At 48.9% G+C, this 27,531-nt stretch overlaps 1 protein-coding gene across 2 annotated transcripts in view; it reads right to left on the reverse strand.

Moving 5' to 3' along the window:
* Positions 1 to 9,048: 9,048 nt before the first annotated feature.
* The window catches only part of TSPAN15 (tetraspanin 15), a 47,856-nt gene continuing 29,373 nt past the window's right edge, over positions 9,049 to 27,531 (reverse strand). Inside the window, exons 4-8 of one of the 2 annotated variants that reach the window (XM_053585279.1) lie at positions 19,620 to 19,715; positions 17,220 to 17,336; positions 13,066 to 13,113; positions 11,484 to 11,600; positions 9,049 to 11,017 (exon numbers count right to left, since the gene is read on the reverse strand). In XM_053585279.1, coding sequence (XP_053441254.1) covers positions 10,868 to 11,017; positions 11,484 to 11,600; positions 13,066 to 13,113; positions 17,220 to 17,336; positions 19,620 to 19,715 — 528 coding nt within the window. In that variant the 3' untranslated portion in view covers positions 9,049 to 10,867. The remainder of the gene's footprint in view (positions 11,018 to 11,483; positions 11,601 to 13,065; positions 13,114 to 17,219; positions 17,337 to 19,619; positions 19,716 to 27,531) is intronic. The other variant, XM_053585278.1, reaches the window with a different exon arrangement.

Consider the following 27,531-nt stretch of genomic DNA (forward strand, 5'->3'; position numbering starts at 1 on the left):
AGCCAGGCAACCCCGCGTCCTCCCTCCTGTACCGTCCCTGCCTCCACACTGGCCCACTCATCTGGCCAGGGACTCTGGTAGCCACGTGCCCTCCAGAGCCCTCCCTGCCTCTGCGTGGAGCCCTTCTCCTGGCCAGAGACTGCTGGAACCTTGGGCCCTCTGTGCCAAAGTCACTGGGCACCAGACACTCCCAGAACCGTGTGCACCACCCCCCACCCTGTTGCTGGATCAGGGGTGTCACACTCCGGAGCTGCTCCCACAACCAGAACTCCCTGGCTCGGGCAGCCCCAGAAGAGCTACACAGGGTCACTCCCTACAAAGATCCGGCAACAATAGAGTGACCCCCCAGGATCTAATTTCAGAGAGACACCACCCCAACTCTGAGGATGGCCAGAGGCAACGGTGAAAAACAATCATGAGACGAAACCAAAGGAAAATCTCTGGCAATATGAATAATCAGAGTAGATGGACTCCCCCAAGGAACAATGGGGCAGACACAGCACAAGATCCCATGCACAAACAAATAGCTGAGATGTCAGAAATCGAATTCAGAATCTGGATAGCAAATAAGCTCAAATTAGAATTCCAAGCAGTAACCCAAAAGATGTCTCAAGAATTCAATGAATTCAAAAACCAAATGACCAAAGATTTTGACACATTGAGACAAGAAGTTGCAGCCCTCAAAGATCTGAGAAACACAGTAGAATCCCTCAGTAACAGAATGGAGCAAGCAGAAGAAAGGATTTCTGACATCGAAGGCAAAGCTTTCGAATGATCCCAAACTCTCAGAGAGGAAGAGAAATGGAGGGCAAAAACAGATCACTCTCTCAGAGAGCGCTGAGATAATTCGAAGAAAACCAATATTCGTCTTATAGGGATCCCCAAAAGCAATGAAGTGGCTTCACAAGGCACAGAGTCTCTTCTCCATGAGATTATGAAAGAGAACTTTCCAGACATGCCAAGAGATTCTGAAATTCAGATAGCTGACAATTTCAGAACTCCAGCATGACTCAACCCGAATAAGATATCCCCTAGACACATCATAATCAATTTCACTAAAGTTAATATGAAGGAGAAAATTCTGAAATCAGCCAGATGAAAGAAAATCATTACCTACAAGGGGAAGAATATTAGAATAACTTCAGATCTCTCTCTGAAACCTTTCAAGCTAGAAGAGGATGGTCATTGACTTTTAATCTCCTAAAACAAAATAACTTTCAACCCACGATCCTGTACCCAGCTAAACTGAGCTTCATTTATGATGGAGAAATTAAATACTTTAATGACATTCACATGTTGAAGAGATTTTCCACAACTATACCAGCTCTCCAGGATATTCTCAGACCTATTCTCCATAAAGACCAGCATAATCCTCCACCACAAAAGTAAACCCACCCAGAAAATTTTGATCAAATTCCAACTTACACAGTCACAAAAGGATTACAAATGTTCACCGGACTCTCAAAAGGCTTATCAATATTCTCAATTAATGTGAATGGTTTAAATTGTCCTCTAAAGAGGCACAGGTTGGTTGACTGGATACAAAAACTCAAGCCAGATATCTGCTGCATACAAGAATCTCATCTTACATTAAAAGAGAAATACAGACTCAAGGTGAAGGGATGGTCATCTACCCTGCTTCCCCGAAAATAAGACATCCTCCGAAAATAAGACCTACTTACAGGAAAGATAAGACGTCCCCTGAAAATAAGACCTAGCACATCTTTGGGAGCACACCTTAAAATAAGACACTGTCTTATTTTCGGGGAAACAGGGTATACTCCAGGCAAATGGAAAGAGGAAAAAGCAGGCATTGCAGTCCTGTTTGCAGCTGCAATAGGCTTTAAACCAACCAAAATAAGAATGGATAAGGATGGACACTTCATATATGTTAAAGGTAATACTCAATATGAGATTTCAATTATGAATATTTATGCACCCAACCAGAACGCACCTCAATTTATAAGAGAAACTCTAACAGACATGAGCAACTTGATTTCCTCCAGTTCCATAGCAGTTGGAGATATTAACACCCCTTTAGCAGTGCTGGATAGATGCTCCAAAAAGAAGCTAAGCAAAGAAATCTTAGCTTTAAAATCAGGACTTAACAGACATCTACAGAACATTTTATCCCAACAAAACTGAATACACATTCTTCTCATCAGCCCATGGAACATACTCCAAAATTGACCACATCCTAGGCCACAAATCTAACCTCAGCAAATTTTAAAAAATAGAAATTATTCCTTGCATCTTCTCAGACCATCATGGAATAAAAGTTGAACTCAATAACAACAGGAATCTGCATACCCATACAAAAACATAGAAGCTAAATAACCTTATGCTGAAGGATAGATGGGTTATAGACGAGATTAAGAAAGAAATCACTAAATTTTTGGAACAAAACAACAGTGAAGACATAAATTATCAGAACCTCTGGGATATTGCAAAGGCAGTCCTAAGAGGGAAATTTATAGCACTGCAAGCCTTCCTCAAGAAAACGGAAAGAGAGGAAGTTAACAACTTAATGGGACATTTCAAGCAACTGGAAAAGGAAGAACATTCCAACCCCAAACCCAGCAGAAGAAAAGAAATAACCAAAATCAGAGCAGAATTTAATGAAATTGAAAACAAAAGAATTATACAACAGATCAATAATCCAAAAGTTGGTTTTTTTAAAAGGTCAGTAAAATAGATAAACCTTTGGCCAACCTAACTAGGAAAAAAAGAGTAAAATCTCTAATTGCATCAGTCATAAATGGTAAAAATGAAATAACAACAGACCCCTCAGAAATTAAAAAAATCCTTAACGAATATTACAAGAAACTACTCTCAGAAATATGAAAATCTGAAAGAAATTGACCAATACCTGGAAGTACGCCACCTAAAAAGACTTAGCCAGAACAAAGTGGAAATGTTGAACAGGCCTATATCAAGTTCTAAAACAGCATCAACTATACAAAATCTCCCTAAAAAGAAAAGTCCAGGACCAGATGGCTTTATGTCAGAATTCTACCAAACCTTTAAAGAAGAACTAGTACCTATATTACTAAACCTCTTCCAAAATATAGAAAAAGAAGGAATACTACCCAACACATTCTATGAAGCAAACATCACCTTGATCCCTGAACCAGGGAAAGAACCAACAAGAAAAGAAAATTATAAACCAATATCATTAATGAATATTGATGTAAAAATACTCAATAAGATCCTAACAAACAGAATTCAACAACATATCAAAAAAATTATACACCATGACCAAGTCGGATTTATCCCAGGGTCTCAAGGCTGGTTCAATATACGTAAATCTATAAATGTAATTCAGCACATAAACAAACTAAAAAATAAAGACCATATGATTCTCTCAATTGATGCAGAAAAAGCTTTTTATAATATCCAGCATCCCTTCATGATCAGAACACTTAAGAACATTGATATAGAAGGGACATTTCTTAAACTAATAGAGGCCATCTACAGCGAACCCACAGCCAACATCGTATTGAATAGAGTTAAATTGAAATCATTTCCACTTAGATCAGGAACCAGGCAAGGTTGCCCATTGTCTCCATTGCTCTTTAACATTATAATGGAAGTTTTAGCCATTTCAATTAGGGAAGAAAAGGCAATAGGGTCAGAAGAGATCAAATTTTCACTCTTCGCAGATGACATGATCGTATATCTGGAAAACAGTAGGGATTCTACTACAAAACTTTTAGAAGTGATCAAGGAATACAGCAATGTCTCAGGCTACAAAATCAACACCCATAAATCTGTAGCCTTCATATATACCAACAATAGCCAAGCCAAAAAAACAGTCAAGGACTCTATTCCTTTCACAGTAGTGCCAAAGAAGATGAAATATTTGGGAGTTTATCTAACAAAGGACGTGAAAGATCTCTATAAAGAGAACTATGAAACTTTAAGAAAAGAAATAGCTGAAGATGTTAACAAATGGAAAAACATACCATGCTCATGGCTGGGAAGAATCAACATTGTTAAAATGTCTATACTACCCAAATAAATATATAATTTTAATGCAATTCCTATCAAAGCTCCATTGTCATATTTTAAAGATCTTGAAAAAATAATACTTTGTTTTATATGGCATCAGAAAAAAACCTTGAATAGCCAAAACGTTACTCAGAAATAAAAACAAAGCAGGAGGAATCATGCTACCAGACCTGAGACTGTGCTATAAATTGATAGTGATCAAAACAGCTTTATACTGGCACAAAAACAGAGAAGTAGATATCTGGAACAGAATAGAGAACCAAGAGATGAATCCAGCTACTTACTGTTATTTGATCTTTGACAATCCAATTAAAAACATTCAGTGGGGAAAAGATTCCCTATTTAACAAATGGTGCTGGGTGAACTGGCTGGCAATCTGTAAAAGACTGAAACTGGACCCACACCTTTCATCATTAACTAAGATAGACTCTCACTAGATAAAAGATTTAAACTTAAGACATGAAACTATAAAAATAGTAGAAGAAAGTGCAGGGGAAACTCTTGAAGGAATCGGCCTGGATGAATATTTTATGAGGAGGACTCCCCAGGCAATTGAAGCAGTATCGAAAATACATTACTGGGACCTGATCAAACTAAAAAGCTTCTGCACAGCCAAGAACATAGTAAGTAAAGCAAGCAGACAGCCCTCAGAATGGGAGAAAATATTTGCAGGTTATACCTCCGATAAAGGTCTAATAACCAGAATCCACAGAGAACTCAAACATACTAGCAAGAAAAGAACAAGTGATCCCATCTCAGGGTGGGCAAAGGACTTGAAGAGAAATGTCTCTAAAGAAGACAGACGCACGATCTACAGACACATGAATCCTTAATCATCATCATCCTTAATCATCAGAGAAATGCAAATCAAAACTACTTTGCAATATCACCTAACTCCCATAAGAGTAGCCCACATAACAAAAGCCCAAAACCAGAGATGTTGGCATGGATGTGGAGAAAAGGGCACACTTCTACACTGCTGGTGGGAATGCAGACTAATACGTTCCTTTTGGAAGGATGTTTGGAGAATACTTAGAGACCTAAAAATAGACCTGCCATTCGATCCTGTAATTCCTTTACTAGGTATATACCCAGAAGACCAAAAATCACAATATAACAAAGACATCTGTACCAGAATGTTTATTACAGCCCAATTCATAATTGCTAAGTCATGGAAGAAGCCCAAGTGCCCATCGACCCATGAATGGACTAGCAAATTGTGGTACATGTATACCATGGAATATTATGCAGCCTTAAAGAAAGATGGAGACTTTACCTCTTTCATGTTTACATGGATGGAGCTGGAACATATTCTTCTTAGCAAAGTATCTCAAGAATGGAAGAAAAAGTATCCAATGTACTCAGCCCTACTATGAAGCTAATTTATAGCTGTCACATGAAGGCTATAACCTAACTATAGCACAAGAATATGGGGAAAGGGCCAAAGAAGGGATAGAGATGGGGGAGGTTAGGGTGGAGGGAGGGTAAGGGGTGGGGCCATATCTACGGTGCATCTTAGAATGGGTACAGGCGAAACTTACTAAAGGCAGAATACAAATGTCTACATACAATAACTAAGAAAATGCCATGAAGGCTACGTTGAACAGTTTGATGAGAATATTTCAGATTGTATATGAAACCAGCACATTGTACTCCTTGATTGCACTAATGTACACAGCTATGATTTAACAATAAAAAAAAATGGAGACTTTATTAACCTGGATGAAAGTGGAACACATTATTCTTAGTAAAGCATCACAAGAATGGAGTAGCATGAGTCCTATGTACTCAATTTTGATATGAGGACAATTAGTGACAATTAATGACACAGTGGGGGCGAGGGAAGGGGTCAGTACAGAAAGAAAGAAGGAGGGGGTGGGGAAAGGAAGTGTGGAGAGAGGGAAGGAGGGAGCAGGTGGGGCCTTGGTGTGTGACACACCTTTTGGGGGCAGGCCACAATTGTAAGAGGGACTTTACCTAATAAATGCAATCAATGTTAACCTGGTTTCTTGTACCTTCAATGAATCCCCAACAATAAAAAAGGGGTGGGGGGCAGCGCCTGTAGCTCAGTAAGTAGGGCGCTGGCCCCATATATCGAGGGTGGCGGGTTTGAACCCAGCCCGACCAAACTGCAACCAAAAAAAAAAAAAAAATAGCTGGGCATTGTGGCGGGCACCTGTAGTCCTAGCTACTCAGGAGGTTGATGCTAAGCCCAAGGGTTGGAGGTTGTTGTGAGCACTGTGACACCACAGCACTCTACTGAGGGCAATAAAGTGAGACTCTGTCTCTACCAAAACAATAAAAAAGAAAGAAAAAAAGGGTGGTGCCTGTGGCTCAAAGGAGTAGGGCGCCGGCCCCATATGCCAGAGGTGGTGGGTTCAAACCCAGCCCCAGCCAGAAACTGCAAAAAAAAAGAAAAAAAAAAAAAAAAGAGAGAAAAAGAAAAAGAAAAATGAAAGCAGTACAAAAATGAATAAATAAAATAAAAAATAATAATAAAACCTCAAGGCTAGGTGAGGTCACTGAGGGAGCAAGTGTAGACAGAAGACAGATATGGCCCTCAAATGCAAAAATGTTGGGAAAGAGAGACTGAGATTCAGAAGGGTTAGTCACAGACTAGGATAAAATACTCACAAATCATATCCCTCATAAAGGACTTGTATCCAGAATAAAGAGTTCTCAAACTCAATAATATGAAACAATCCAATTTTCAAAAAAAGAGCTTTCAACAGATGGTTCACCAAAGAAATTATGTGCATGGCAAGTAAGCCCCCATGAAGACACTTGATTATTTTTTATTCTTAAGAAAATGCAAATCATGGGGCGGCACCTGTGGTCAAGTGGGTAGGGCGCCGGCCCCATATGCTGGAGGTGGTGGGTTCAAACCCAGCCCCGGCCAAAAAAAAAGAAAATGCAAATCAAAACCACAACTAAATATCACTACACGCCCATTAGAATGACTAAAACTAAAAGGACTGACTGTGCCAAATGCCCTAAGAATGCAGAGGAACTGCAACTCTTATGTACAGCTAGTAAGGACATAAATTCATGCCCCCACTTTGGAAAATAGTCTGGCAGCTTCTTAAAAAGTTAAACACACACTTAACCATGAGAGCCAGCCATTCTACTTCTATTTACCCAAGAGAAATGAAAGTATGTTTTTATAAAGACACGTACACAAATGTTCATAGCACCTTTATTTGTAATAATAACAAAAAACTGGAAACAAGAATATCCATCAATAGGTGAATGGATTAATAAGCTACGGTATATCCATACAAGGGGATACTACTCAGCAATAAAAAGGAATGAACTACTGATACATGCTACAAAATGAATGAATCTGAAAATAACTGTTGAGTGAAAGAAACCAGACAAGAAGGATGCACACTGTATGAGCCCACTTATATAAAATTTTAGAAAATACAAAGTAATTTATAGAGACAGAAAGCAGATTATAGTTTCCTGGGGATGGGGTAAGGGGCTATAATGAAGGGATGAGAGAACATTTTTTCGAGTGATAAATATGTTCACTGTCTTGATTGTCAGGTTTCCCTGACACCTGTATTTGTCACTCTTTTTTTTTTTTTTTTTTTTTTTTGAGACAGTCTTACTTTCACTCTCAGTAGAGTGCCATAGCAACACCTGGCTGTTTTTAGAGATGGGATCGTGCTCTTGCTCAAGCTGGTCTCAAACTCCTGAGCTCAGGCAATCCACCCACCCAAAGTTCTGCGATTACAGGCATGAGCCATTGCAGCTGGTCACATTTGTCATTTTAAATACATGCAGTTTAGCGAGGCATAGTGGCTCACACTTATAATCCCAGCATTTTGGAAGGCTGAGTTGCAAAGTTTGCTTAAGCCTAGGAGTTCAAGACAAACCTGGGCAACATACTAAGACCATGTCTCTACAAAAAAATTAAAAAATTAGACAAGAATGATGGTCTCTCTCCCCTCCTCTCTCTTTCTCTCTCTGTCTCTCTCAGTCTCTCCTCTCTCCCCCTCTCCCTTTCCTCTCTCTCTCTTCCCCCCCTCTTTTTCTCTCCTTGGTGCTGCTCTGCAGCATCCCTCCCTCGCCAATAAAAACCTTTTGTATAAAAAAAAAAAAAAATGGCACACACCTGTAGTCCCAGCTACTTGGGAAGCTGAGATGGGAGAATCACTTGAGTCCAGGAGTTTGAGATTATAGTGAGCTATGATTGCACCACTGCACTTCAGCCTGGATGACAGAATGAAATGTATCTATAAAAATAATAAATTTAGGCTCGGTACCTGTAGCTCAGCAGCTAGGGCACTAGCCACATACACGGGAGCTGGTGGGTTCAAATCCAGCCCAGGCCTGCCAAACAACCACAACTACAACCAAAAAATAGCCAGGCCTTGTGGCAGGCGCCTGTAGTCCCGGCTACTTGGGAGGTGAGGCAAGAGAATCACTTAAGCCCAAGAGTTGGAGGTTGCTGTGAGCTGTGACACCACAGCAGTCTACCCAGGGTGACAGCTTGAGACTCTGTCTCATAAAAAAAATAATTAAAAATATACGTGCAGTTTATGTCAGGTATACCTCAATAATCTGTTCAAATGTCTTTTCAGAATATTATTGAGATTTTTATACAAAGTCTTCCTTAAAGCATTTGTTTTCCTTATAATTATAGAACAAAAAAGTCCAAAATCAAAGCCCACAAAATTTCCTCTAGCTTCACAAATATCGTCTTTTTCTCCATGAACCACAGTGTGGGAAAGCACTAGTTTTGAGGGTCCTTCATCCATCATTGCCAGACAAGGGGACAAGGTGATGCCATTATCTCAAGCGCAAAGGGTGCCATGGCAGGGGAGCCCCTGCCACAGACCTGACAGGGCCTCCCCAAGTGTTCCCTTTCACTTTCTCGAGAGTACAATGACTGAGGTTTAGAAGAGAGGAGTGTCTGCTGGAGCCCATCCATCTGGGGCCCCACATCATGAGCCCAGGTCCACAGCAGTGTGGGGCCACAACGTGAGGCAGAGGGGCATCCGTGAGTGGCAGTGCAGACAGGGGAAGACAAAGTGACAGGTTTCCAGGCTCCAGGGTAAGGTGACTTTGGACACACACACTCAGAGCAGTCCGAGCCTCTGCTATCACACTTTGTTCTCTCCTTTGTGCACAGAGAGAATTCTCAGAGAACATCCAGAGCCTCTGAGCCATGAGGCCACTAGCCAGACACAGAGCTCAACCTGGCCTTGTGTCCATGCAGCCAACATGGGGACAAGACAGTGGCTCCAAAAGCAGCTGCGACGGCTACCCCCGGGCAGACACGCAATAGCAGCTGCCACCATGGCTGGCTTTGCATACCTGGTGCCTGGTGCACACGGGAGGCGGCAGAGGTGGTGAGCAGAGAGACTGAGAGCCAGAAGAGATTCTACCTGGGCTCAAGACATGGCTTTATCGCTTACCAGCCACGTGCCTTGGGAAGTTACTTAATTGCTCTGTGCCTCAGTTTCCTCATCAATAAAATGGAGATAAGAATCACATACATTTGGGGGGATTAAAGGAGTTAATACCTAGAAAACGTTTAGACAAGTTCCTGGCACAAAGTTTGCTCTATGATGCATTCACATCATTGCATTATCCTTTCCTTTCTAAAACCCTCCTCCTGCCCTTACACCCATTAGACAACTCAGGCTTCTAAATGTGGCAGACCAGGCACCCAGCCACTTGACGTCTAGGTGTATGGTCAGTCCCTACCATTAGGGTTCTTCATCTTTGAGGAATATTGCTGGTTTATTTCCCTGGCTACCAAGAACCTCACAGAAAATCCCCAGCAAGGGTTTGGATGTACTAGTCCATGCAAGTCCCACCATCACCAGCAGGGGGCAATGGGCACTACACTCTGCATGGCCTGGAGCACCAGCTCTTGGGGACAAAGAGCTACATCCTGAAGGGGGCACAGAGCGAATGGCTCTGGTTCTACAGCCACAGATGGCCCTGTGGGCACTGCTGCTCCCAAGGTCTGGGGCTTTCATAGTTCCCATCTGCCTGCCTCCTGGATACAGGCCTCATGCCATCTATCACCCAGCCTCAGTTTCCCCTCATTTCTCAGTAACATAGATGTCATCACCTCCAGCCCTGTAGCCTTCCCGTGTCCCAAACTGTACCAAACCTTCAAATCTTTGACCCAGCTTTTGCACCAACAAGGGATTTCCAAGTTTAAGCTGAGGCCTTCTTCACACCGCCCCTCAAATAAAAATAACACAAATGAAAGACCAAAAAAAAAAAAAAAAAGTACTTTTATTGTTTGATTAATGGACTGGTTTGAAGGGGGCAAAAAAGAATAGGGCAGGTGGGGGAAACAACCTATTGATCAGTCAGAAACTCCTATTATCGTACAAAAGATGAATGTTACAAAAATCACATAAAAAACTAGGGTCAGCAAAGCAGCAGCCCTTACGGAAGAGAGCTCAAGGCACCTGGAAGGCTGAGAAGTGGCTCAGCCTGGGTCTAGGCAGGGCTGAGGGGCTGGGGGTCCCAGGTCTGCAGCCCACCCCTCCCACCCATCAGGGTGCACATGCTCCCCTTTCTCCTCACCAACAAGTCACCATAGGGGCATAAGGGCCACGGGCCAAGGCATAGGCAGAAATGAATGGGCCCCGAGCTCCCCCTTCCCCTGCAGCCCAGGCCTGGAGAAGGGACACCTTTGTTCCCCAGGCCACAGGGAAGGCCCCCAGAGGAGGCAGTGGCCAATGGACACAGGCAGACACACACAGCCCAGGCTTTGGTCAGTGCCCAGTGTGAGCAGTGGGGCACAAGCCTGTCCACCCTACAACGTGGGTCAAGAGGTGCTGTCCAGCATGGTCCTGTTGAAGCTGCTGTCCCAGGTGGGGTCCTAAAGGGGGTAGCACAAGCAGCAGTCCATGCCTGTGGCCTCCACGCTGGTCTTAGCACCAGGCCCCAACAGCCCGTCAGTGACAGAGTGCTCCGCGATGACGTCCTCCACCCGGGTGATGTATAACAGTGTCAGCAGCACCCCCAGGAACTGAGAAGAAGTGAGAGGATGCTGGACATCAGAAACCCTGCAGCCAGAGTTGGCTCATGGCACTAGGTGGTCCAGGAAAACCCCAACACCCAAGCAACCCCAGCCTGGGCCCCCTAGACCCCCCCCACCCAGGAAATCCCAGAGTTCTCCCCATTCTCCTCCAGCTTGGGACTCCTTCCTCCATCCCAGCTCTGCCTCGCACTACCAAGGGGACCTTGGGGGACTCAATCAGCCTTGCTGATCCTCAGTTTCCTCCCCTGTGCAACGGGCACGATAGCTGTTCTTGCCTCCTCGTGTGGAGGAGACAGTGCCTGGGAAGTACCTGGAAGAGCTTAGTGCCTTCGCCCTCTCCTCCCAGCCCTGCAGCCCTCCCAGGGCGAGTCCAGACCGCCTAGGAGAACCTCTGCATCTACCCCCTTCCCTGTGACCACCAAGCCTCCCTTCTCGGAGCCCACAGCCTGCCCACCTGGGGGAGCAGAATGCCCAGCAGGACACCTGCCATGATGGTGTAGTTGTCCATGAACCAGATGAGGACAGCGTTGGTGCAGCCCCGCACGTAGATGATATTCTGTACGCTGAAGCGCTGCATGGGAAGGAGCTGGTCAGCCCCACGGGAGCCTGCATCCCAACTCTACCACTCACTCCAGGTCTGAGCCAGTCACTCAACCACTCCAGGCCTCAGTTTCCCACATGCAGCATGAGGTGGCCCTAGACCACTGGTTCTCAACAGGCAGTATTGCTAAGAGATCACTGAGGACACTGTGGTGGCTCTTCTGGTTGTCCCAACGGCCTGAGGGCTGAAGGACTGTAGACCTCGGGGCAATCTAATCCCACACACAATTGTCTCCCAGGTTATTGGTGTGAGTGATAAACCTTACTTCTGAGCCAGAAGCCTTACTTCAGGTACTTATAAAAAAGAAAAAAGACTTTTCTGTATCCATTTTAATATACAATGAACTTCCTAGACCTACTATTTAATACACAATGAACTTCCTAGACCTACTATTATGTAAATTAAGGTATTATACTTTATTTAATTCAGAACTTCATCAAGAATTGTTCACCATTTTAAAACACTGTGCCAACAGCAAAAGTGATGCCCCAGGCAGGTGAATTGCCAACTCAAACCCCTACCCTCCTGCCCTGAGGTCATCCCAGTCTAGAGGATCCTTCACATCAGTGCAAACTGCTGACCCCTTCACCATGTCTTCTCCTGCACTTATGGACTGCCTGAGCATTTACGTGCTGAAATGCGCCAGATAGCTGTAAATTGTCTTATTTCTCTTTCATCTCAGATCACTATGTTGAATGTAAGTAGGTTGTATTATCTGTGAAATTCATGGCGGGGGTGGGGTGGGGAGGTGAATAATAACCAAGGCATTACCAAGTGTTTCTTATAAAAAGTGGCTGTTGGTTCTTAGGGGTTGAGGACCATTGCTGGTCTACAGCTATCAAACTTTGGCAGAGTCAGAATGTCCCACCCCAAGAATGTACATGTCTAACAACAAGTTCTCAGGGATGCTGTTGTTGTGGTCCAGGGACCCCGCCTTGGAAACCACTGCTGTGAAGCATCTCAGGTCACCATTCCTTTTAGCTTCCCTCCCAGCATCACCCCAGCTTTTCTCCTAGTCCAAGGGAGTTGCCCAGGAAGCTGACCTGGGAGGAAGGGAACCGCCAAAGGGCTTGCTGAACTCCAGGGACTCCTAGGTCCCAGGCAGAGGGAACCAGCATGAAGAATCTGCAAACTGGCAGCCCCCAGGGCAGGAGTAAGTAGGTGCTAAACATGGCTGGGGGTTCCAACAAGGGTTGGAGGGACTGCCTCACGTGGACCAGCCCATAGTAGGAAACGCTAGCAAACCCTAGCAGGTGGCATTTCCCCGCCTGGGGTAATTCTGGGTTCCCTGAACCCTTCTGTGTTTGGGTGGAGACAGAAAACCTCAGCACTCTGGCTTACAGCCATGACCTGGACCTCCAGAGACCCCTGTGGTCCCCAAGAGGTAGGGCAGGAGGAGCAACATTTCTAGGGAAAGGCATTTCAAAGACATTACCTCCTTGTCGATGGTTTTGTAGCCACACATGGTGTTGACAACTTCTGTCTGAAACAGAAATGTATAGTAGCTAACATGTATCAGGGCGCTTACTTTAAAAGACAACTAGCACTCTACTCATCTTACAGAGGGAAGAACCGAGACGCAGGGTGGCACGGAGACAGAGCAGGGCTGTCTGGCACAAATGGAGCTGAGATTCCAACCCAGGCAGTCTAGCTTCATTCTGTATGTCAACCACCCCCTTCAAGAAAAGCCCAGCGAGGAAACATGAGTGGGCTAGCTCCATGGCTCTTAGGTTGGAGAACCCTTCCCCGCCCCCCCAGCAGCAACCCTCCTGGAGCCCCCTCATCAGCTGTGGTTTGCCTGAGGCCAGGCAGGAAACTCTTGCTGCCCCTGCAGACTGCTGCCCCACCAGTGGAGGATGCTGTCACAAGTTCCCTCCTGGGAATGGATTTGCTCTCCAGGACTCCCAGCTACTGATTAATTTAGGCGCAGGGAAAGATCAGTGGTCTGGTCTTAGATACCAACAAATCCTTCCCCAGACAGGCTCTTAGTCATGGGCTGGCAGTACCACTCCCCATCACTGCCTGTGCCCTGAGGGGCCTCCTTCTCCTGAGATGAGAGAGCAAGACCCCCTGGTCTAGCCGTGCCCCCACCAGCCCCACTGCTCCACGTCTAAGTGATGCTGTTGTGGAGGATGGGTGCACAGGAGCTAGTAAAGAGACAGTGGGCACCAGCCCAGCACCCAGCCTGCCCCGGGCACCATGTCTCCTGGGGCCAGACCCTGCTCTGCCACCAACGAGATCTGTGACTAACCCACTCAGTAAATATTTATTAGTGAACAGATGATGATCAGCAAACCCACCTCCAGGGGCTGTTCTGAATATAAAGTGAGATGCGCACATAAAGTGCTTGTCCCAGGGCCAGTCACATGAAAGAGCACAGGAACACTGGCTGGAGTGACTTTGTTCACAATTCCAGCCCCTGGAAAGGCAAGGAAGAGTGTTGACTCTCCCTCCAAGAGAGGTCAAGCCACAGAAGCCACAGACATCATCCAGGACATTCTAAATGTCAGGGCGTGGTGAATGAGCAACATAATCTCCCTTGGTCTCTAGACAGTACCCCGGGTGCCCTCAGACCCAGCATGCCCAGTGCCCGCTTGGCCTCAGCCAGTCAGCATGTGTGGCCCTCCCAGGCCATGAACATGACCCCCAGGAGAGGGGTAGGCCTGGGAGCAGGTGTCCAAGCACATGACGGGAGTGGGTGCTTTCCACCTCATTCATTCATTCACTGATACCAACTGAGCGCCTGTATTGTGTCAATCACAGTTCCAGTCATGTGGAATACAGAATAACAAGACAAAGTCTCTGCCTTCACGGACCTTATGCTATAGAAAGGGAACAGACAGTGGGCCTAACAAATAAGCAAACTAGATAGTATGGAAGGAGGTGACAAGAGAAACTTCTGTGCGCCAGCTCTCGGGGGGAAGCACAGGCCTGCCTCAGGGGCACCAAGTCTCCCAGCAGACATGCAACTGGCAGGGGCCTCCCTGACACCAGAGCTGAGACCCTTCTCCAGGCCCCAGGGGACCCGCCTCCCGTGATAGGAGAGCCCCTCACAAGAGGTGGAAGGATACAACACAACCATGGTCTTTCAAAGGGAAAGCCTCCCTGGGTTTGACCACAGAATCAATGTTCTGCAGAAGACTCTGTGCACCCCCGTCCCTCACAGCAGCTCACAGGCACTGAAGCCAGTGGTCCAGCAGCTTCCTCCCCCAACAGAGGGCCGTAAGACAGGAAGTCAGAAAGGCGACTCCTGAGCAGTTAGAAAGTCAGTACTGCAGACCAGAGCAGTGGTTCACGCCTAAAAACCTAGCTCTCTAGGACACTGGGGCCGGTGGATTACCTGAGCTCAAGAGTTCAAGATCAGCCTGAACAAGAGCAAGACCCCCATCTCCACTAAAAATAGAAAAAAATTAGCCACATGTTGTGGCAGCTACTCAGGAGGCTGAGGCAAGAAGACTGCTTGAGCCCAAGAGTTTTGAGGTTGCTGTGAGCTGTGACACCACACATTCTACCCAAGGCAACAGAGTGAGACTCTGTCTGGAAAAAAAAAAAAAAAGTACCCCAAAGTTCACCATCTCTCAACCTAAAGCACAGATCTGAGGGGCAAATCAGACTAATATACCTGAGATGAACAGAGCCCGCAAGTCCTTTCCCAGTGGGACACCACTCTCACAGTGCCTAGTCAGCGTAGAGGTAGGAGGGCCCGGCCTCCTCCCCCTAATATGGGACAACTCTGAAGAACCACCGTATAGATTTGGCAGAGGTCCCCAGCCAAACTGCTCTAAGACCACACCATCACTCAACTTGTCCCCCTCCCAACCCTGCTTCAGCTCCTCCCTCCCACTAAGTTTCTTGCGCACTGACCACCAGCTCAGAGCAGGCTTCCTGGACAGGCTGACCTATAACACCCACATGGCTGCCCATTAGCCCCTAACCTGATTCCCTGTGTCCTCGGCTGTGTGATCTAGTAAAAACCCAAGTCAGATCCACCACAGGGATCCCTGCAGGACCCCTGTCACTCAAGGGTACCCCACAGTCCTGCCCATAGCCTGTGGGGCACACAAGACCTCCTTGACGCCACCACCTACCATCCTCCCTGTGCTCATTCTGCTCCAGCCACACTGGTCTCTATGTTTTTTCTCAAACACCCCAAAGCAATTCCCACCTCAGGGCCTTTGCACTTGCCGTTCTCACTCCCAGGAATGTCCCTCCCTAGGTACCTACAGCTTACTCCCTCATTTCCTTCAGGGTTTTACCCACCTTCTCAGTATCCAAAATCGCAATCCTCCACACCCTGCTTTATTTCTCTCCTTAGCATTTATCATCTTCCAACATACTACCTTTTACTTATTTTGTCAGTTTCTTCACTATAGTGTCATCTCCATGTGGGCAGAGACTTCTCTGTGTGGTGGCCATCCCCTCAAGATTTAGAAATGTGTCTGGCACATAATAGTCCTCAATAAAACTTGTTGAATGAATGAATGAACACAAATTGGGCTTCTACATCTGGACTTGGACATTCCAGTGCTGCTTCCCTGATTGAGAAAGTTCAGGATCACCCCATACAGGCCCCTCCAAAAACCCTGGGCTCCTTTCTCACGCTACCCCTCCCCTAAATGGCAGTCAACACTTCCAAACACAGCTCCCCTCCCAGCCCAGCCCTTTCTAGGGCCAGTCACTTAGTGCTGGCTCCCCAACTCATGCTCAAGGCCCCCACCCACAGCTGCTTGGTTTACAGATCCACCAGTGGACACAAAACAGTGGAGATGTCAGGAGAAAAACTTTCCATGACTATCTGGGGCGTGAGTAATTGCAAAGCTCTCCACCTCATTCCAAGCCAAAAACAGTCTCTGAACACATTAGTCAAACACAAGGACTGACAGAGCCTCTCGCCTAGGCAGTGACTGCACAGGACTGCATCCCCGGTGACTGAGCTCAGAGAATCATGCCAGGGAGAGGAGGCATCTACGTCACCAGGCCTCTTTCTAAATACCCGGTTGGTTGCTAATGATCACCAGGATGTCACAGCCAAAGTCCACTGGAGACACCCAGAGTGCAGGACCTGCGTGGCCTCCAGCTCACGCTGCAGAGCTGGCCAACCCTGCTAAGCTCCCCTGGACCAGAAGCTTCTCCCCCTGCCACCCTCCACCTTCACCTGGCTTGCACAGTGCTCCAGAGCAGAGCTCAGGCAGCAGCTGCCTTCATTTCATCCCAGCCCCAACAACCTTGGCCAAGACATCTAATCTTCAGGTGCCTCAATTCCTCGTCTGTCAGGTGGGTAAAATAACAGTACCTAACTCATAGGGTTGTATAAGGACTAAACGAGTTAATACAACCAAAGAATCCAGAACAGGCTGGCACAGGGTAAGTGCTCAAAGATGTTAACTGACACTCAGTAAAGACATGGCCTTCCCACCCCAGGATCTCCACCTTCAGCAGCCTTTGAGGTTCAGGAAAGCCTCGCCTGTGACCAACACCCCTGCCTCCCCCCTCCTCCCATGCCACCTGGCTTCAACTTGGGCAGAAAGAAGAGAGGGGAGTCTAGCCAGCTGGGTGGCCCCCATGCACCCCACCCAGAGCAGGGGCTACCGTGTTTCTGATGCAGCAGGTGTAGGGCACCCCGCAGGCCAGGGGTCCGGGGGCGCTGCAGTCGTGGTACTGGTTTTTGGCCCAGTCTCGGTAGTCTTCCCCACCACAGCACTTGAACTGAAAAAGGAAGCAAGCAGGAGAGAGGAGACTCTGTCACCACAGACGCCCCAGGCAACAGGAAGGGACCCTGCTGGGAGATGAATGCAATTTATACGTGGGTCACCCTGGTTGGGGGAGAAGCTGCATGCTGTCAGGTCAGAGCCGTCCAAGAATGGCACGGCCACCTTGGAGGTAGTGAGCACCCCATCACAGGGGAGGCATGAAAGCCAGGGCTGCACGGCCTCTTGGTGGGATATCAGGGTGGTGACTGAGAGGAAAAAGTCCTTATTTGACAACCAGATTCCACCTTCTTCATCTTCATGTCCCTGGTACAGGTGCCTTTAAGATCCCAGAAACCATGATCTTAAGAAAATCCCTGCAGCACAAGCAACCTCCACATCTGCCCTCAGAGATGCTCCATCCAGCTCAGCCGGTCCAGCCCATAGCAAAGGGGGCACCCGCACCTCACACCCTGTCTGGGGCTCTCCCCTTAGCTGAGTCCCTCCTGCAACCCTCCTAAGGGGCGGGTGTGTGCTAGGCATTGTCCTGGGCTTCGAGAGACCCCGTGAGAAAAAAGCAACACTCCCACCAGTGGAGGGAGCCAGAGAGCAAGCACTGAGTGACAGATCAGGAGGCAGAGCCAGTGCACCCTAGAAGTGAAGAAACAGGAGGAGGAGAGAAGGGAGGCTTTAGGTTGGGAGTCGGGAAAGGGCCCTCTGCAGAGATGTTGCATCTGAAACACGAACAACAGAAAACAGCCAGATGCCCCATGCAAAGGCCCCACACAGAAACAAGCTCGTATGTCAGCACTAGGAGCAGAGGCTGGCATGGCTGACACACAGTGAGCAAGTGTGCAGGGGGCGAGGCGGGGAGGGGGGAAGCAGAGGCCCAGCTGAGTGCAGCGCTGTCAGTGAAGGAGCAGAAGCTGGGATGGCACAATAGGGGTGAGGGCAAGTCAGTGGAGGGTTCCACCAGGGGACTGCCACAGTAGGGGGTCCTGGGCCATCAGGTCTGGGGACCTGGAAGTACCTTTCTGTGGTGCAGTTCAAAGGGCATTTGCTTTGAGATCCAACAGACCCACTTTAAAACTCTCACACGACTGCCCCCAGGTATGTGACCTCAGGCAAACTGATCAGACTTGCTGGGCCTCAGCTCACTGTAAAGCAGGAGAGGCTATGGCAGCTTCATACAGCCAGGCAGTGATCACACTGAGAGGTCATGGACCTGGCACAGGGCCTGGCACCACACAGGTGCCCAGAGAGCATTAGTCACCTACTACACCCACCCTGGGAGAAATGAAGTCCCCAAGCCAGCCAAGATCTGGATCCAATAAAAACATCTCGCTCCACCCAGAGCAGGACACAGCTCTCCTAGCCAGAGCTGGCGGGCACATCCCTGACAGGAAAAGGCCTTCCAGATCCTGCACCTGTTGTGCCTAGAGAGAAGGTCTGAGCCAAGGCAGCAGCCCTAGCAGGTGGCCTGGATGTGGGGAGAGGTTGGTCCCCATGGAGGACTGGTACAGGGGATCCGGCCAGCTGAAGCCCCCAGAGTTGTGTCTTAGATGTGCTCCCCATTGCTGAGTGGCCCCTCAAACCCTGCTGTCCTCAACCCAGGAGAATGTAACAATGACCACCACAGCAGACCTTGTGGTCTTGCCCTGTGCCCGAGCTCTTCTGAATGATGCCAGAGGAAAGGGCTTTTATTATCTCTCTTATGCAGATAAGGAACTTGAGGGTCAGGACTAAATGAGATTTTGAAAAGCCACCAAGGACAGTGGCAAAAGGAGCCATCGTCACATTCAAGCAAGCATCATGGAGGAAAGTGAGGAGCTTTATTCTGTGCCCCCAATGTGGGAGGAACAGGAATCAGTAACAAGCTTTCTCTTCATCAGGACTGTCTTTGCCTTGACAAGGAGTCCCTGTCACTGAAGGAACTTGTAGGGGGAACTCTGGACTGGGAAGATCCACTTCAAGGAAGGAATCTTGCCCACTGGAGGGGGGCATCTGGAGCCCTCCAACACTTGACCTTGTTGTGTTTGGGGGGTACAGGGAGCCAATGCAACTGGAGAGGGACAGATAAGGTAAGGATGACATTCTGGGCCAGCCATGTGGGCAGAAGACTGGTGAGAAGGTATGAGGAGAATCTGTTGGCCCGGATTCCCCATCCTCTGGGCCCACCCTCACCACTCATTTTGGCCAGTCACCTGCTTTGGAAACAGATAAGTCACCTGACCCTTCACCCTCACTTTCTTGAGCTGGGGCCCAAATGGGGGGCAAAGACCATCCAGAGTGCCCAGCTCACCTTCTTCTGAACAAAGTCCATGATGTTTTTGAAGTCCAGATCGTCATAGTAGTTCTCAATCCCTCTTCGGATGTTGTCATTTAGAAAGTCAATGGTCTATTTAGGAGGAGAAATTACAAAAGACAAGGACCACACACCCCCAGAGTCCAACCCAAGATTTCCCAGAAGCCACACGCCTGGGCAGCTCCCGTCCGCCTGTGTTGAGCGTCCCCTCCCTGCCCACACACTCGCTGAGCCCCTTCACCATGTCCGAGCAGGAGCAACTCACTTCATTGCCTTTGCAGATCAGACAGCCCAGCTCCCAAGGAGTTGGAGCAACCACACTGAGCAGGCTCAGCTGTCTGAGTTCCCAGTCTGTTGCTCTTTCTACCACCCAAGGACAGGCCTGAGCTGGGATCCTCCCTTTGCCCTCCAGATCCCCTCTCTACATTCTTCTACCATCTAACCACTTATTTTCAGAGGAGGAAACTGAGGCCAGAGGTGGGGAAGGCACCTTGTCCCAGTCACAGAGCAGGCTGGTTAGGGAGCTTGCTGGGGTAGAATCCAGATCTCCTGACTTCCGTGTAGACCTCTCTCACCACTGTAGAGCCTGGGCCCTTGGGCAGACCAAGTGGTCCCCCACCCAGCTGGGGCTGGGACAACCCCCACCGGGAATCGCTGGCAGGCTGCCCTCTCCCCGTCACGCTGGGCTTTCTGTATCAACAGCCCGGCTGTTGTGCTGAGATTCAGGAGCACAAAAGGCCCCACAGTGGGAAAAGGCGGGGGCAGGAGTGTGGGTGACAATTGGAGCTTTCAGAGCAGGAGGTCGAGAGTCAGCAGAGACTGTGGACAAAGGAGGCATTCTCGGCTCTGGTGACAGACAGAAGAGCCAGACCACTCCCAGGGGAGGCGCTGCAGGGTACACTGGGACGACAGGGCCCTGGTTCCAGATGCTGTCAGAGCTCATTCTTCTTTCAGATACCTTCTAGCTCTGAGGATCAGACACTAAGCTGAGAGAAGCTGTCAAGCCTCATAGTCAAGGGCACAGTCTCTATAGCCACCCAGGTACTTCATTTAGCTTTTGAGACTCCATTTCCTCATCTGCAAAATAAGAGGAAAATACTCCCTGCCTTACAGGTATGTTGTGAAATTTAAAGAAACTAATGCTAATAAGGTATTTAACAGGATTCTTAGCACACAGTAAGTCCTGGTATTATATACCCTATGATACTACTGCATACCCGCCATATCATCAGTGGGAAAAGGCAACCCCATGGGAAACTGAGGCCCCAACTCTTCTCTAAAAAGCCTACTGCAGGCTCAGTACCTATAGCTCAGTGGCTAGGGCGCCAGCCACATACAGCAGGGCTGGTGGGTTCAAACCCAACCCAGGCCTGCCAAACAATGACAACTACAACAAAAAAATAGGTGGGCGTTGTGGCTGGTGACTGTAGCTGCAGCTACTCGGGAGGCTGAGGCAAGAGAATCACTTAAGCCCAAGAGTTTGAGGTTGCTGTGAGCTGTGACGCCACAGGCATCTACCAAGAGTGACATACTGAGACTCTGTCTCAAAAAAAAAAAAAAAAAACCCTACTACAGTGGAAGCAGCCTCTGAGGCAAGAGCCTGGGCTGCCAAGGCAGGTCAGACCCAGGCCACGCCCACACCCTGCAGCCCAGGAGAGTGATGTGACTTGCCCGGTGGCCATGGGCAGAGAGACTCTGGGGGACCAGGTATCAGGCACTTTAAGGTCCCAAGATGACTCTAGTTTGGGGATCATCTCCCCAAATCACCTCCAGCATCAAGGAGAGATGAAAAGAGAAGCAACAGGGCGGCGCCTGTGGCTCAGTCGGTAAGGCGCCGGCCCCATATACCGAGGGTGGCGGGTTCAAACCCGGCCCCGGCCAAACTGCAACCAAAAAATAGCCAGGCGTTGTGGCGGGCGCCTGTAGTCCCAGCTACTCGGGAGGCTGAGGCAAGAGAATCACTTAAGCCCAAGAGTTGGAGGTTGCTGTGAGCTGTGTGAGGCCACGGCACTCTACCAAGGGTGGTACAGTGAGACTGTCTCCACAAAAAAAAAAAAAAAAAGAAAAGAGAAGCAACAGCCACCTCAACTCCTCCCTGAGATTCACTCTGCTCAAAGTCAAGGTAAAGAAGGAGACTGGCTCAAGAAGAATGACCTCTGCAGCTAGAAGGAAAGCCTACTGCCAACAATAAACATCAGCTCTGGGGCACACGGTGACTGCGGAAGACTGGACGTCAGGCCTAAGGAGAGAGGACACGCAGGCTTCTGTGAGCAGCTCTCAACTCACCAGCCCACAGCCCTTCAGGGGCCTGCTCTAGGCCCCAGGGGGCAGGGGCTGGGTGGCCACCTGCCAGCCATGCAGTCTGGGCAGAGCACAGACGCACCTGGACCCAATCCTAACCTCCCAGAGTCTTCCAGCTCACAAAGCCTTTCCAACCTTGAGGGCCTGCCCCTCTGGGTGATGAAGGGAGGACCAGCCAGCTAGGGTATGGTTGGGGTACCTAAGAAACAGGACACCAGGGTGAGGCTAGTCTGCCACCATGGGTGGAGCAGAGGAATGAGCTCACAGCATTGAATGGTACCCTTGGCTGTACTAGGCATGGGGTGCCACCATGGTCAGGGGCTTGCCTAAGGCCAAACATGTGGTAGGGCGTGTGCCAGCCAGTTTCCTTTTGGTCGCAAGCACTGCAGACACGGTGGTCCTGGCCTAACATGCCCCTTTGTACCTGCCCCAGCCAATACCTAGCCCCTCCACTGGTCATTCTGTTGTCTGGACTCCCCCAGAGTTGGTGACATGACAGGATGAGGGCAGGAGGAAAGAGAGGTGACAGAGCAGAGGGGAAAAGCTCTCCCTCCCTCTCTTGTGCCAACCTGGCCTACCTCCCCGCTACTTCCAGTCCCTGAGCACTTCCCAGGGCACTCCAAGAGAGGCCTCTGTGTGAAAACCAGGCCTTCCATCTGGTAAGCTGGAAGGGAGTCCTCTGGCAGGGCCTCTGCGATTGGCCAGGCACAACAGGTGGTTCTGGGCTCTGTGGACTGCAGCAGTCCACAGCCCCACCAGGGAGCTCTTTGGGGGCGTGCTGGCTCCTGTGCATGCCCTGCGGTGACACTGTGTGCGTGAGTCTCAGGGAAGGAAGGCAGGACACTGAGGTGGGTGATTCTTGGCCTGTGATGGGGCCATGAGCAGAGAGGTGTGAGAAAATCCAACAAGGCAAGCTGGTTGTGCAGTTTATAAACTGTAAAGTGCTATGCTTGTGTCAATAGCACCAGTAATGTTCTGAGGGGCTCAGGGAAGCCACTCAGAGGACATGCCCTGTGGGAATGTGGCAGGGAAGAGAGAATTCTGGCTTCCTCTGCTAATCCCAAAGGCCAAACACAGCCAGTCCACCCTTCGACCTTCCCTCTAAACCAGCAGGGGCAGCTCCAGGGAGGACTACTTGGAGGGTCACATAGAGGGTCATGTGGCCTAGGATAAATTAAATGCAAAGAGCAGGCAAATACCAGAGGCCACATGGTATTCGGGCCTGTTATTTAAACCATCAGATAAAGCTACAGAGAACTGGGGGTGGGAGGCAGGGTGTGTTTTTTTCTTTAAAATCTAGTTTCAAAGACTTCCAAAGCTACCACATCACTCTCCACCCTCTCCAGCAGAGGTGCTCAAGTGCTTTTAAATAGGGATGGGCCTAAGAGGCCAGAAGAGGAGGAAAAAAGCCACTCTGGGGTGGAGCTGTCCTGGGCCACTGCAGGCTGCCTCTGACTTCCGCACCAGCTTCTGAAACCCAAGGCCAGGAGGCCCTGCCTCTGGCAGCCCAGCAGGACCCAACTCCCATCCAGTTCTCATAACTTAGATGAGGGGCGCTTGGCCTACAGCTTCCTTCCTTCCTTTGGGCCTGGAGCTGAGCCATCATCTCTGGGCTTGCCCCAATTCCTCTGAACAGTGGTTCTCAACCTTCCTAATGCCGCGGCCCTTTAATACAGTTCCTGTGGGTTGCAACCCACAGGTTGAGAACTGCTGCTCTAGAAAATGGGGACTCGTCCTCATTACCCCCAAGACCCTAGCCTCTGCTTCAGCCCTGATATGAGCCCAATCTGGAAACCAAGAACCAAAGAGAACCCAGGGAGCAAGAGAAAACAGAAAGCACCAGTAGACCCTCCCTGGGACCTGGCCAGGAATCACAGGCTGACTAAGGGCGGGTCTCTGCCTCTGTGTCCCAGGGACTTGGGGCTCTAGTCCTCACTCTCCAATGGCTCTCTGCAATGAGGCACACCAGCTGTGGGAGTCTTGCCGGACCACCAGCTGCTTTGCTGTGTGTGGGAAGAGAGGTCACATAGTGGCCCTTCGTATCCGTGGGTTCTGCAACCATGGATTCAGCTAATCTCAGATTGAAAATATTCAAGGGGATGGCTCGGGGCCTGTGGCTCAAGCGGCTAAGGCGCCAGCCACATACACCTGAGCTGGCGGGTTTGAATCCAGCCCAAGCCGGCCAAACAACAATGACAACTACAACCAAAAGATAGCTGGGCATTGTGGCGGGCACCTGTAGTCCCAGCTACTTGGGAGGCTGAGGCAATCACTTAAGCCCAAGAGTTTGAGATTGCTGTGAGCTGTGACACCACGAATGAGACTATGTCTTAAATAAATAAATAAAGTATATGGGAGCATATGCAAATACTATACCATTGTTTAGAAGGGACTTGAGCATCCACAAATTTTGGTATCCATGGAGGATGGGGGCAGGAGGTGTCCTGGAACCAATCCCTCATGGTTGTCCCTCAAGGGAAAACTAAATGTTTAGGAGCTTCGCTGGAGGACCATGGTGCCACCTCCTTTCTCCTGCCCCTAACATCAAGGTCGTGCCCAGAGCCAGCTAGTGCCAGCTCCATGATCAACAAGCTGCTTCTCTCACTATTCCCTAGCCTGGTGTAGGGTATGACCGTGATACCCTCTGATCAAGACCAAGAAAGAGGCCAAAGCTCCCTGCTTCCCTGATGGTAGAGAGAAGGGAGATGTACTGACACAGGGTACAGACACGCTGGCCACAGCCCAGGAGCCTCCAGTGTCCCTGCTCAGCTCTGCCTCGCTGGGAACACATGCAAGGGGCTTTCCACCTCTGATGCCCTCCCGAGAAGCCCCAAAACAAGCTGGGACAATAGCAAGTGTTGAGAGAGTTGAACCCAGACAGTGGGGGAAGTTGCTCAGGTCTTCCACCTGCTCCCAGCGCCTGCTCTATGCCAGGCTCCCCAGTGCAAGGCCACTTACCCTGTAGAGCAGGGAAGCTGCTGCAGTCTGTCAGGTCATCCCTGTCAGCAGGGGTCAAGGGTGGATGGAGAGCTTCTTCCTATATCCAGGGGTCTGTTTATCACTCACTGCCTGGCTATGGCCAAGGTCTATGTACCTCCCAGAAAACCCAGTAAGAAATCACTAGCCTAGATCTTTTCACATTTATTGTAAGTAGAGTCTCAGAGTTAACAGTCATGCTGTGGCACAGGAGACTGAACTTGCTCATTGTGGTTCAGAGAAATCGCTCTTCTTTTTTTTTGTGTGTGTGTGTGTGTGTGTGGTTTTTGGCCAGGGCTGGGTTTGAATCCGCCACCTCTGGCATATGGGGCCAGCGCCCTACTCCTTTGAGCCACAGATGCCACCCCTCTCTTCTCTTCTTTTTTTTTTTTTTTTTTTTTTTTTAATTTGGCTGGGGCTGGGTTTGAACCCACCACCTCCGCCATACGGGACCGGCGCCCTATCCGCTGAGCCACAGGCGCCGCCCTTCTCTTCTCTTCTTGATGAAGGAAAAATGGAATTGGGAAAACACCTCCTCCTGGAAGCTGGCCCTGATTTCTTCCCCCCTTTTTCTCTGCCTTATATCACCCCCCCCCCAACAGCTCAGGCCATTCCTCCCCTGTCCTTTACATTGGCCCATCTCGTTTAATGAAATTATACTGCATTAGAGCTGGAAGGGACATTATTTTTCTTTATGTGATATTTTTCCCTTGATTTAAAAAAATAAACATTTGACAGCTAGAAAAAATTTCAAGTGAAGAATAAAAATCACTCTAGTCCTATTCTTCAGAGGAAATAATAGTTAATATGTTAGTATTTCTATTTCCTCTGCATTTTCCTAGATCTATCTTTTTCATTTTATATCTTACTGCGTTTACAATTTTACATCCCATTTTGAAAGTTTGTTGTTTTTTCTTTTTATTAGACTGAGCCACTGCATGACCATTTTGAAAGTTTTTAAAATTATGTACCATGGACCACACTGAGCCACCACACTGAGCCTTCAAACAGCTGAGCGCCCTCCTGGGGAGGGCCCTTTCTGGGCTGCAGACCAAGCCCCCGTCCAGAGAGGAGACCATCCCAGGGGAAGGGGCATACTTCACAAGCACACGCAGGGCCTAGGGATGACTGGACACTCTCACCCCAATCTCAGGCCTATGGCACCCCAAGCTGGAAGGACACACACACCCCTGGAGGTTTCAAAGATTGGTGCCTTCATCTCAGCTCTGCTTGCCTCACTTGGAGGGAAGGGATGTCATGACCCTCCTGACCTATGGGGCACTAGGAAATGACAAATCGGACCGCCTTTGTGGCAGTGCACTGGAAACCAGAGCTGCTGCCCACTTAGAGAACATTGTTTATTAAGCTGTGGATATTGCTGACCATGAGCTGGACCTGGCCTCCAGCCAGGAAAGTACTAGCCCACAAGCCCTGGAAAGCTGTAGGCTGGCCAGGACCCTATTGCTGCACAGAGAAGCATCCCCAGGAGCAAACAGAATAAACACCTCTCTCTCCTCAAGGCTGCTGAAAAATGAACCAGGATCCTGGACCTGCCAGATCCAAGGAGGGGTATGACCAGCATAAAAGAGAGAAAGGAGGAGCAGGAAACAGGACTCGACTGAGAAGCCACCCTGAGCTGAGGGTTCCTTCACCTCTGTGTGCCGTGATGACATCAGTGACATGATGGGAAGCTGTCTCCACCCACCCTCGGGTTCATAAGGCAGGAAGACCCCTGGAGTCCATGGCTTGCCTGTGGTGAGCTCCCACTGCAGGAGGCCTGGGCAGAATAGGTGTGGTCTCTGCTCCTCCCTGGGCTGAGATTCCACCCACACACATGAAGATCATCCTGGGGTCAGATGGTAGGTTGGCCACTTGAGAGCTCTGCACAACCCAGGGTGTGGGGTAGCAATGGCTGTCTTGGGCTCAACTTCTGGTAAGAAAGATAATTGGTAGGCCAGGTGTGGTGGCTCATGTCTGTAATCCTAGCACTCTGGGAGGCCGAGGAGGGTGGACAGCCTGAGCTCACAGGTTTGAGACCAGCCTGAGCCAAAGCGAGACCTCATCTCTAAAAATAGCCAGGCGTTGTGGCAGGTGCCTATAGTCCAGCTACCTGGGAGGCTGAGGCAAGAGAATCGCTTGAGCCCAAGAGTTTGAGGTTGCTGTGAGCTGTGACCCTACAGCACTCTATCGAGGGTGACAAAGTGAAACTTTGTCTCAAAAAAAAAAAAAAGAAAAGAAAAGAAACAAACAAAGAAAAAGAAAAAGAATTGGACCACAGCCTTGAGGCACTGTCCCAACGGCACCTGCCCAAGAGCACCAGGGACTAAGCTGTCTGGGCGGGAAGGGGCAGAGGCAGGGAGCAGACAGGGCCCCGAAAACATGTGCTTCTCGAGCCCTGCCTACACCAGTGAAGAGAGACGAAGACAAAGGAAGAAGATTAGGGCAGAAGAAGGAGTCCTGGGCTGGAAGCCAGCCTGCTCCACCCTTGGCTTCTTGTGGGACCTTGAGCACAAGGAGCTAATGAGTGCCCTCTGTGCGCCAGACCATGTCAGGACCTTCACACGCATTCTCTCCTCAGACCTCGCCCCACACTCCATGCCCCTCTAAGGACCTGAGAGGACAAGTGACCTGC

This window comes from Nycticebus coucang, chromosome 3 (genome assembly GCF_027406575.1).
Source record: "Nycticebus coucang isolate mNycCou1 chromosome 3, mNycCou1.pri, whole genome shotgun sequence".
Lineage (NCBI taxonomy): Eukaryota > Metazoa > Chordata > Mammalia > Primates > Lorisidae > Nycticebus > Nycticebus coucang.